The sequence below is a fragment of the Callorhinus ursinus genome, unplaced genomic scaffold, assembly GCF_003265705.2.
Source record: "Callorhinus ursinus isolate GAN/ISIS: 27379988/994484 unplaced genomic scaffold, GSC_fseal_2.0 scaffold7, whole genome shotgun sequence".
NCBI classification, from domain to species: Eukaryota; Metazoa; Chordata; class Mammalia; order Carnivora; family Otariidae; genus Callorhinus; species Callorhinus ursinus.
The window spans coordinates 966,118-978,202 of record NW_027397069.1 but is presented as its reverse complement, the minus strand read 5'-3'; the positions used below and the strand labels follow the sequence as shown (position 1 = coordinate 978,202).

At 45.4% G+C, this 12,085-nt stretch overlaps 1 protein-coding gene across 1 annotated transcript in view; it reads right to left on the bottom strand.

Moving 5' to 3' along the window:
• Positions 1–809: 809 nt before the first annotated feature.
• Positions 810–12,085, bottom strand: part of EFNB2 (ephrin B2) — a 43,800-nt gene continuing 32,524 nt past the window's right edge. Inside the window, exons 3-5 of the mRNA XM_025874926.2 lie at positions 6,678–6,770; positions 5,829–5,942; positions 810–4,516 (exon numbers count right to left, since the gene is read on the bottom strand). Of these exons, the coding sequence (XP_025730711.1) occupies positions 4,128–4,516; positions 5,829–5,942; positions 6,678–6,770 (596 nt within the window). The 3' untranslated portion in view covers positions 810–4,127. The remainder of the gene's footprint in view (positions 4,517–5,828; positions 5,943–6,677; positions 6,771–12,085) is intronic.

Below are 12,085 nucleotides of genomic sequence, written 5' to 3'. Positions count from 1 at the left end.
TTTTTTTTTTTTTTTGTAAGGGAAGCATTTATGCCACCAACCTTTCTTTAGGACAAGTACGTCAGGAAGATGCCACCGAGATCTCTGCTTCTAAAACCAGCCTTTCATGGGAACCTCTGGGGTGAGGGGTGGGGGTGGGGTTGAAACCTACCAATTCTTCACCTGGCTGGGGCTGTAATCTGCAGCAAGTCAGTCTGGCCTGGAGCATCTGGCTCCTGGGTTGGGGGCCTTTCTCAACCCCCACCACACCTGAAGTACCTCCCTCCTAAGGATGATCTCATCAGTGTTAAAGTTTGACAGAGAACATTGGACTTTTTTCCTTCCTCCTGGGATTATTCCATGAAGAACAACAAAGCGGTCTATGGCAAACTGCTCTGCTTGAATGGAAACTGGATCGATCTGGAATTAAGTGCTGAGATAACAGAAGTGCGTCTCCTTCCTTTTCCTCTCTCACCTGAATGAGGTCACGGCTCAGACGGTGTGATCCAGGTGAAACTAGAGATGCTTTCTGGTTAGGACGCTTACTTAGGACTTGATAAAACCTTACGATAAAATATTTGTGAAATGTGAGTTCGAGTTTTATGGGGAAACCAATGGGCTCGTGGCCCTTTGCGAGATTAACAATCACATTACGTGCATGCCCTGATTTGAAAAATGGGCACAAAAATGCCCATGGGCAGAAGGTCCCGGATAACTGTAATTATAGAGAAAACAGAGTAGAAAAGCAAATTAAAATAACAAGCAAAAAGGAAAGAAAAAAGAAAAGAAAAAAAGAGGGAAAGGAAAAAACTTTGAAGGCACTTTTTCCATAGGAAAAAAATATTTTATTTTTTTAAGAACAAATTCAGTTTGAAACAGACGTGGAATGTGACCTCACGGGTTTCGTTTCTGGGGGCTGACTGCAACGTGGAAGTAAAGCGGACTGAAAACCTAGCACAGGCTATTAAAACAAAACGAATAAAGAAAAAATATTTATAACTCAAGCATAATACTGTGTTACTTACAAATTGGACAACGAAATTTTAAATAAATATCCATGGTACATAATTACGGCACAAATATGCAGCAATTTGGCAACCTTTTATACCATTTTTTCCTCATTACAGTGCAAAGGGGGGAATGACACTGCCGTTTAACAAGCTGTAGCTAAATACATTGCAAAATTCAGATTTTATACAAAACATCTTGCTTAGACTTTATAAAAAACCAACATTGCTCTATATACACAATCTGGGTAAGAAAAGCCATTTCTGTCTTGTTTCCATGTGTATTTTTATTAAAAAGGTGAATAAGGCTACTGTAACACCCCAAATCCATATACAGTAAAATCTGAACCTATTTACAGCATCTTCACTTAAACATTATGGTGCAAATTCCAAAGTCAGGTGACTAGGGATGATAATACAAGCAAGGCATTTACAGTAACTTTTCCAAAGCTGAACCAACTTCAAATAAAGGGACAGTTGGTAGATTGTCATATTCTGCACCAGACACAAAACAGACGCACAGAACACTTTTCAATTGGTTGCAGGTAACTCTTCATCAATTCATCTGATTTCACAGTTTAGCATATAACCAAAATGTAGCCAACCGATGAGACACACATTTGATTTCATTAAAATCAGACCATTTCCCATTTTTCCCCTTCTTGCCCCTCTCCCCCATCCTAAAGGTTAATTTTTGATGGCTTACAAGAAAATCTTGTATGGATGCACGTAAAGGAGAGGGGAGGGTGATGGAAAGAATCACATATGTACTGTGGCTGGTCGCCATGACAACCCTCCACAGACCTATGATATAGATATATATAATATATACTGTAGATATATATTATACATATATGTACACATGTATACCACTCACCCACTCACACATACACACACGCACTTTGGACCAACATCATTTTCAGGTTCAGGAAATAGAGAAGGAATAATTTTCTGTGACAACTCATTTTTGCAGGTATTTACTGGAGGTTTGAGAACCTTAAAATGCTGTTGCTACATTTCTTTTTCCTCCCAATTCAGAAAGCAAAGTGTTACCATGGTAACGGGACTATGTTAAAGATGTCTATTTTGCATAGCACATAAAAAGTAGGTTTCCTGTTTACTCGTTTTGTTTCCCAGAAGGGAGGGGACGAAGGGCCTGGGAGGGGGAGGGGGAAGAGCGGAGGGGGCCGGAGCTGAACTTGCCGCCACAGCCCCTCCACGTGACCCGGTGGGTGTCAGCGAACACTTGAGCCGTAAGGCAAAGGGGAAACACGACACAGAGAAGAAATGCCCGGACATCTTGCCACTGTTCGATATATGGTGCGGTCACGTCCATTTCCTGGTGTTTGGGGCTTGCATTTCCTAGTCTAGGTTCCGTGAGATGCCTTCAGAGGACTGGGTTATTTTTGTATTTACTCTCGTTATTGTTATTTGGGGAGTGATGATGTTTTTCCCAGAAGTAGCTGTCCAATTTTTCTTTTTTAAGCACTGAGCGTTGGGACCACGCAATTGCCACGAGTGAATTTCACATCCTCTGGTGTGATTTGTGTGCAATCTTAAAATATATATTAGTAAAAATCTTTCACTTTCTACCCCTTGTGTTCTCTATACCTATTATAAATACGTGCTATCTTCCTTCTCCCCCTCGACATCATCGATTTCCGGCTTAAGGACTCGAAGAGGTTCGCCGTGTGCTTCACCTAGACACAGAGCAGCCGCGCTGTGGCCTCGCTCAGTAGCCCTCCCTGGGCCAGCACAGCACCTCCCAAAACCAAAGTGTCGGGGAGGCTCCAGGGGGGAGGGGGGGGGGGCAGGTGCACTGGGGGGGGGGGGGCGGGGAATCTGACCTACCTTTTACATAAGAGAATTCCTCAATAACATCAATGATGATGGAATTACAGCCTGTTTGACCTTTGGCTTTTCAACTTCTAGGTCAGATTTGGCTCTCTGCTATTCTCCTAAATGCTTTCCCTGTGTTTAATAAAATGTGATCAGTATAGCAGCTGAGTCTGCTTTAAACATCATCCAAAGCAGACCGACTCTCCTACAGCTTCGAAGCTGTACATCTTATTGCCAGTACCACAACAGTCCTGCCCAAATCTGTCATCAGCGGCCCACTGCCCCCTTCCCTCCTGGCCTGTTCCTCTCCCAACAATGCCCCTTTGTTCTCCCCAGCCAAGAGGGACTCTGGTTTTCCTGCACGTTGCCATGTGATCAGAGCGGATTCCTTCAAAGGCACCCTCCTCCACTGCGAGTGGTGGTGTTGCGTCTCCTACTTGCCTCTTAAAATCTCAGCCAAACCAAAGTGCTGTGCTACCTAATTGGGTTCTCCCCCACCCGACTCTGCTTCGGAGGCAGCGGCGTTGAACTGCATTTGCAGACAGCCCTTTTCCCTGGCCCGCCCCCTTCCACGAACTCCTCGTCTTCCACGGCTGCCAGCCCAGCCTGGCGTCTGGCTGCAAGGCTCCTTATTAGCAAACACAACTTCGAGAAGCATATTACCCATTCCGCTGTAGCTGTGGTTGCAGGTGCGTGGAGCAGGAGACCCCCCAACGTGAGTGTTCCAGCAGTGATGCAGAGTGTGGAGGGGGAGCCAGAGATCGGCAGGGGGTGTGTGGGGGGGGGGGGGGTGCCACGGTGAGGACTGGAAGCTGGACCTCTTGCAAGCCTCCCCCAGCCCGAGGTCTGTGTGTCAAGTCCGGACGCTCCTCGGGAGGGCCGCCCGAGGCAGAGACCGCATTTCCGGGCACGGCGGCCCGGGACACCTGCCCGGGAGGCTCCCACGCCTCGCCCGGCTCCCCCCCCCCCACCCCGTCCAGGCGCTCCATCTCCCTCGGCTCCCCGCAGGCCTGAGTGCCGCACATGGCTTGGAGGTGGAGGGGTGGGAGGCGAGCGCTGCAGTCGCAGCGGGCCCCCGCCCTGCGCCCGGCTCCCGGCTGCCGGCGAGCGTCTGTCTCCACCACGGCCCGGGGCGCTACAGACGAGGCAAGCTGTCCAACTCAACGGGGCTCTTCCGAGAAGCGGCGTTCCCGCTCCCCCGCTGTGCTCCAGTCCAGTCGAGGCACAGGGGGTCATCAAACCCTCCTCGGGCGGCAGCGGGTCAGGAAGTTTCCTCCGGGAAAGCCAAGGCACCGCCGAGTCTCAGACCTTGTAGTAAATGTTGGCCGGGCTCTGGGGGGGCATCTCCTGGACTATGTACACGGGGTGCCCGTAGTCCCCGCTGACCTTCTCGTAGTGGGGGCAGAACACACTGTCCGCGGTCCGCAGCGGGATGATAATGTCACTGGGCTCCGAGCCGTTGTTGTTGCCGCCGCGCTTGGGGGTGGCCAGCGTGCTGAGCGACAGCGTGGCCGTGTGCTGCGGCGAGTGCTTCCTGTGCCTCCGCCGGTACTTGAGCAGGAGGACCACCAGCGTGATGATGATGACGATGAAGATGATGCATCCTGAAGCAATCCCTGCGAATAAGGCCACTTCGGAACCGAGGATATTGTTCCCGGAATGTCCGGCGCTGCTGCCATCCGTGCTTGACCCTGCCAGGCGGGGAGACACAAGGGGCAGAAGGGTCACTGCGGGGCCCCAGGCGCGGCCGGCGGGGAGCCAAGCCACCCCAAACGCACAGGCAGCCACCCGCCCGCGCCAGAGCCGAGGGCTGCGCGGCCCCCACGTCAGGACAGTTGACCCTGGGTGGGCCTTGCTGGCGCCTCGCAGCCACACGCGCCACGGTCCCTCCACGGCGGGAACGGGCGGGGACACACGCAGGAAGCGGCCCCTTGCTCTCCCGCCTTCCTCCCTGGGCGCTGGCTCCGTGGGAATCTCAAACCGCCTGCACTCTGAACAGACAAGCCCTGCCTACCGGCACCGCGGCCCGAGCACGCCCGGGACTGCTGGGGCCTGGGAAAACGCTCAACTCCTACCTCGTTTGTATTATTTGATTTACACCTAAAATATATTTGGAAGGTGGCAGAAACTCTCACACTGAACAGGCTGCCAACCCAAATGTTAAGCACGAAAAAAAAAATCGCCTGGCATCATTATATGATCCATTTATCAGTTTGTCACAAGAATTTGACACATCTTGTCACTGAAAGTTAGAAATAACAACTTTCCTCCTTGACGCTTGGAGAGAGCGGGGGATATCGCTGCAGATGCTAAATTCACACGACTACCAACCAGGCGCACAGACCCCGGGTCCAAAACTGCGGAGGTCTGCCCAGCAACCGCCACATAAAAATTTCATTAGCGTGCAAACACATACGTAGCTATCTGTTCAAGGACTGTTAAGAAAATGAAGTTAAATGACAGCCAACTTTCTCTGGTATTCTAAACTGCGGCCCAGGATCCGTCTGGTATTTTATTTTACACTGAAAATGTGAAAAAAAATTTCAGCGGTATAACCACCTGAAAAATGTGGCATTATGCAATATTTCAAGATGCTGCCACCTAAAATGTAGAAAGCGGATCAATCGGGCTCTTTGTGGATTAGATATAATTAGAGGAGGGATTAGAACATTAATTATATATACATTAACATCAGCTCTAAACTAGTGTTGCAACCGGCACGATTAAGTGTCACCAATAAAAATAACTTTGGTCTGAGTGGTGCTCATAATTGGCACCTACATCTGATGAATTCTACTCCTCTGAATGTGAACCTTTCGTGGGAATGAGTTATTTTGTTCTGACTGAGTAATTAATAACAACTAACTGAGAGCAAAGATTACCGACTCCAGGAACTACAAGTTAACCCAAGTGGTATCTAAGTGCTCGGACTCTGTTCTACCTCTTGGGACCCAAGGCGCCCGGGGCACACAGACCTATCCACACACACTCATGCTGCTATACCTGGATTTGGTTTGACAAAGGGACTTGTTGTTGAACTTCTTCCATTTGTACCGGCTTCTAGTTCTGGGCGTCGTGTTGGATCATTATGCCTGGTTGACCCAGCGGAACTTGCATCTATATGAGAAAGAATAGATTACTTACAGCCCAGGCGTCTAATGAGATCTAGCTCTAGGAGCTTTTGGATATATATCTCAAGAGGCATAAATAGCAATGAACGTAAGATTCTTTATGCAAAGTACTGTGACATACAAGAATATAATTTTCCTTTTAAAACAAAACGGTTATACTAGTTATTTCAGAGGTTTAGATTGTGAGGCCATCTGTGCAAACTATAGGGATTCTTGCATTTGGCAGGCAGAGCATTGCAGATGACATTTCAATTTAAACGAGCAAGTTGATTGACTACTATACCAATTTCTAATTAGAAGAATAATTCTGCACAATAGGTTATCTGTATGTGAAAAGGCTCAGTGAACTAAAGTCTTCTGTAGGTAAGATGCAGAAATGGGCAAAATGGCAGAAACTTACTTTTCACTCTGGATATCTTAACTTTTGAATCAAAGAGGCCTTTCGTTTTTAAGAAGAAAAAAGAGTGCATATATACGTATATACACTATATGGCAATGGACATCGTACCTGGCTGACCTTAACTTTTAGAGGAATCTCCAATAAAAGAAGTGTGTTACATTGACTTGAGGCAATCTGTCAGTGGCTCAAGGTACAGAGAAAGGTCTGCTTTCAAAACTAAGCTACGAGGGATTGAAGGCAGGCATTAACAGCACCGGCGCCATACTCGCTGGGGGCCGAACCAGATTACAGTGGCTTCATGAAGCAGCAGATGGTCTTTACCTTGTCCAACTTTCATGAGGATCTTCATGGCTCTTGTCTGGCACACCCCTCCCTCCTGGTTATCCAGGCCCTCCAAAGACCCATTTGATGTAGCTGATTAAAAATAAAATGGACAAAACAAAAAAATAAAGAAAAATCAGGAAATCAATAAGCCAAGTTTACATGAACATGAAATGTCTGAAAACAATTTGAAAAATAAGAATTCACTCTTAGTCACAAGTTTTCTGAAAGTATGGAATGCTGAAGGCCAAACATAAGAAAAAAACAGAAAAGAAAGAAAAATGGAGACTGTCAACACTGGTGCACATATGCTATCTGGTTTCAAGTTTACTTATTAAGCGCTTTCTCCTTCCTTCAGAACCAACTGATTTAGTAGGTAGTCCACATACATAAAAGGGACAGCATCTTCCAAAAAGCTTACTGACTATTTCAGGGTCAAAGTCAAAAGAGCAAAAGAGTTAATACAGTCACTTTAAAACATGGTAATCATCCCACAACACCTGCTTCCTCAACTACAGATTTCCTGCTTCAAGAACAATTAGCTTGATGCTCCCCGTTTGCCAAGCATCCAAGTTCGGTAAACACTAAATGAGGAGACTCCCACACCCCCTTCTCCTTCTTTCCCCAGCCTTGTTTGAGATGAAGAAGGCAGCCAAGATTCAGGTCTTCAAATTCTGAAGTTTCTCTCCATCGTTTTGTACTGGACCAGAAATAGCAAGTGTGTTCTTATTACCGAGACGGACCTCGGGCAAACCCTTCAACCAAGCTACCTGCTAGAAGACAGCTTGACCGACAGAGGGGACCACACATGTCCTCTGCTCGGTCAGGGCCCCGCGGCAACAACCCTGGGGTGTGTGGGGACGACGTCCCGCGGCCACTGGCCTCCTGTTCACCAGCTTGATTAGCTTCCCACTTCAAGAGGGAGGAGGAGGAAGAGGAGAAAGGGCAGAGCATTTGACCATTTTCAGTACTTTTTTTTAAAAACAGCCTATGCTCTCCTCTACTGAAACACACTGCCCTTCTGTCTCCTTAGGATGGTGTGTCCTCTGAATAGCACTGTAACTAAAGCTGCGAGAAGACAGGCTGCCAGGTACTTCACTGAGGAAGAGGATTTAAGTTACAGGTCAAGTTCCAGAAGAGAAAAGAAGGTGGAGGGTGCCAGACATTTTCATCCCTCCAAAGTTCAAGGGGCAAGGAACAGAAGTGTTTCATATACATCTCTGCGCTGCTAAGTCGTTCTCTACTTGGACTATCAAAGGCTTGTCTACTAACACTGCACTTTGCAAGGCACGGAAACAGGGACAGCATTTCTGGTAAAAGTAAATCCAAAGACATTGTTTTAATGGGTTGTTTTCCAAATGGCAAACAAGGACTTCGTGCACGCATAGAAATATGCACGCTACAGATAACTATATTAGCTGCAAAATAACGCACTTACTTACTTGTCTTTGTGCCCTTGAGTTACCAACTTTTACTTTCACTGTTCTCCTTAAGAACAATGGCTGCTTCTCGTGTGTATAAGTATCTCTTTGCTTATCTGAGTGTTTCCTTAAAGTTTACAGTCTTACAACCACACCTCACTCCTCTTGCTGATGCTGGCACTGGGTTTCTGCTGGGAAACGGGCAACACTGCCATAATAGTTTTGGGGGGTAAAAAGTAGACAGTGTCTTCTCGTAGATTGTTGAGAAAATATCCGGCAGAGGCGTTAAAACAAATACCTATAAACTTTATATGTCTCTGTGAATCGAATAAAATCTGTTTTTCTCCCCATTTTTCCATCTGCTTTCCCTTTTCCCTCTAGACAGGTTCCTAAATTTCGAAGTGTCTTTTCCTCCTAAAGGCATAAAACAGTGTGGCTATCTATGACCAGGCACCATTTTGGGGAGCGCTATAATCTTCACTTAGTTATTTCAAGTTTTCTCAGTTGATCTTTCTCAAAAATTAGGTTATGTTCTCATGTAGAAAAATGCAGAAAGCTGAGGTCTTTATTTGGCCAATGGCTTCAAAAGTTTAGTTTACTTAATTCAAATGGAATCTCCATGTTTTCTAAGTCATATGGGCAGAAATGTGCCCACATGCACAAGTGCACCCAAATGCAGTTAAATGACTTAACTTTTTCTGGCTAACAGCTTAACAAATATGTTAAAAATAAGATCTGAAGGGTCATGCACAGAAGAGGGGGAGGGTACAGAGGTTTTGTTTATCTTAACCTTGAGGTAATAAGGTCAAAGATTCAGATCTAAAAGGAAAAAAATAAGAGAATGAATACCAGAAAGGGTAAGACAAGGTAAAGAAGTGTCACCTGGGGAACAGAATTCAAAAGTGCTGACTGCTTCTCCTTCATCAGTTTGGAAGCAAGCACAGAGGTGCCTGTCATTTGGGTGATTCTTTTTCTTTTGATTTTAATTTGTGGTCAACGCCCTTTCTGAATATCAATGCTTTCATGCAGAGCTCCTTTTGGTTCACCCCAAACTTTGTCCAAATGACCCCCCAACGTAAAGAACTCAAAAGTATTCAAATAAACTGCAATCTATAATTGAGCACCCACAGACTCCAAGATGGAGGAGGAAAATTCTGCAGCAGGAGAATGAACCTGCTTTGCATCTTTATCAGTTGAAACTTTTTTGTTCCCTGGGTGAGGGGAAAAAAGCCTTCTGGCCCTGAGTTGCACAGAGGGAAATGGAAGCTTGTGCCTTGGTAGGGTTCTTGGGGTTCTTGGACACCAGAGGCTGCTGTTGGCTGGGAGGGGGTGGGGGTGAAGGGGGAGGGTGGGCCAGGAGGCAGAACGCTGTGATGTGCATTCCAGACTCTGCTTCATTGCCCTTTAAGTCACCTTGGGAGCAGCAAAGGTTACTGGGAGATACTGAAAAATTCATTACGAATGTTAACATGGCATCCCCAATACCTGGTTGCCTAAGAAGGGGACAAACTATATAATACAGCGAGATGTTCTGCCATGGAAAGATTTTTGCCCCACCCTCCGTTAGAAATGACCTGAGCGGTCACAGAAAACCCGGTTTTCAGATGCCAGCAACCAACAGAAACTTCAGACAGTAAACTTCGGAGCAAGTCTAAAATAATTTAGAGGGACTCGAACTTATTCTGATGCCGTAATGACAATTAACCTCCCTCTTCCTACCATACCTCCTCATCAGGGAGTGTAGGGAGTGTGGTTCTCAGTGCTGAGGTCCCCCTGAGGTCCTCCTTGCCTTGGCCAAGGACCCTGACAAGTGTCCCATCCTGACTGCCCCTCCTTATGGCGGTGAGCTTTGAAATAAAGCCACAAGATTAAAGTCTGATTTCTGCCGTAACACCCAGTCACCAAGAAGCTTTAAAAAACAGGCTTAGCAACTGACTTTGAGAAACAACAAGAAATTGCTAATGCTTTGGGATAAAAATCTAATTCCATTTCAGGAGACAATGTTGCAATATTTTTATTGTTGATTTGAATGTATTAGGAATTTTTAACTTAGAGAAAGATTAAAAATAAATTGTTACCTCATTATACTTCGTTTTTTTCTTTGTCTCTCTCTGCCGGCATTAGCTAATGCCACCACAATTACAGTATTACTAAATGGATGAAATTGCATTTAATCACTTAGAGACAGGAAAAAATAACACTGTTATACCTAAGCTTTTGGTGCCCAGACATTTTTTTCCCCTTGGCCTAGAGGAAAAAAAATAGACTTTATAAAATTAAAAATTACTAGAAAAGTTTCTCCATCCAGTTAGAAAATAGGCTTACTAAAGATACATGGGCATTTTATGGCCTGCTTTTAAAAGCTTCTGCTTCGGGGATCTAATTGCATGTCCTAAGTATACTGAAATCACTAGATCGCTCCCCTGAGGCCTGATTTTCAGCGGGTGGAGATCATTGCTCAGCAAAAAAGTACCCTGAGTTCACACTCTCGCCTGAGAGTTCTTCACATCTGAAAACTGCACCAGCCAACATCTGTGGTTGCCCGTGAATTTGCACACGGACTTAAACTTAGCTGCAGTTCTGACTCACTGGCAATCCTACGCTGGTTATCGGAGCAGGGAAAAGAGAACCAGTGAATAAAACAGACTAAAGGGGCAAGAATCTTCTCTGGCTGTGTTTTCTAGACTGTGCCCACGGAGAGGAAGTAACAGTGCATTTTAACCTGGCTTCTTCTTGATTGTTATTGCCCTGCACCCAGGGGGCTACGCAGCAGCATTGGATTTGGGCTGTTTTCAGTCTATCACATTCGGGAACACTGTGCTCATCAGATGGAGAATTCGCTGCTGGGTTTGTGCAGATATACGAGCCTCATTCAAAAAGGGGTCAGGAATGAGGGCAGCACAAAAAAATTCTCCAGGATAATATATAGCTTCACTATGAAGCTATGAAGGAAAATTCTTGGTTATGCTGGAAAGGATGAAAAACACACTGCTACTCTGGAGGGTATTTCAAACTATTTTAAAATGTAGCTTGTTGGGATGGGGCGGGTGATTGACAGACACTCAAAAGCAAATATTTTTATCCACTTCATCAAAGCAGTCGACCAAAGAGAGATAGGTAATAAGCTATATAGGACCATTAAAGCGACAGAGTTCAGTTGTCTGCTAGGAATAAAAACCACAATTTATATAAAGCTACACGGGACAAATTTGTCTTATTTAATTATGAAACAAACAGCATTTTATGACAATTCTCTATCACTATCATCCTCCCTGTACTATTCTCTTCCACCATGTCATGATATGCTGGCCCTCCTACTTTTGCTTTCTTCGGGCCAGTTTTCCCACACATCGGTCTCTCGCCTTCAGCTCAACACAGACTCAGAAGAACCAGAAGCCTATCACCTGACAAACTGAGGAACTAAAAGAAGCAGAATCAAGTGAGACACATGGAAAGTGAAGCCGTGAGATTCAAATAAACATGGCACACAAACTAGGTTACTGCCTTCCAGCAGGGCTAGCAACTCTCGGAGTGTCTAAAGGAAAAGAAAAAGAAAGAAAAGAAAAAAAAGATGGAATGAGATCTGCAAGTTTGGAAAACAAGGAGCCTGATAAAAATGTAATCAGTTACTGTGAACATACAACCCAGGAAACTAAGATCTATCTCCTTAAACCCCTGACATCAATTCATATTCCCAATGTGGACTACGGGAAACAGGGACTCAATCTCCAGATCTCAATGCAGATTTAATGCCTTGAGGATGAAGAGTATCCTCTCCACATACTGAGGAGAAAGATTCCAAACATGGAGACGATAATGTTCACTGAATGCCAAAAATAAATGCCTTTTTCTGTAATTAATAAAAACTCCTGAGACAGAAACAGCTGTATAATGTGCCAAAAGGAGGAAGGAAAATTCACTTCTAGCTTCTTTTTATGTGTTTTTCTTTGTGGACTTACAGTGTAAGAGATGAAGACTGTGTCATCG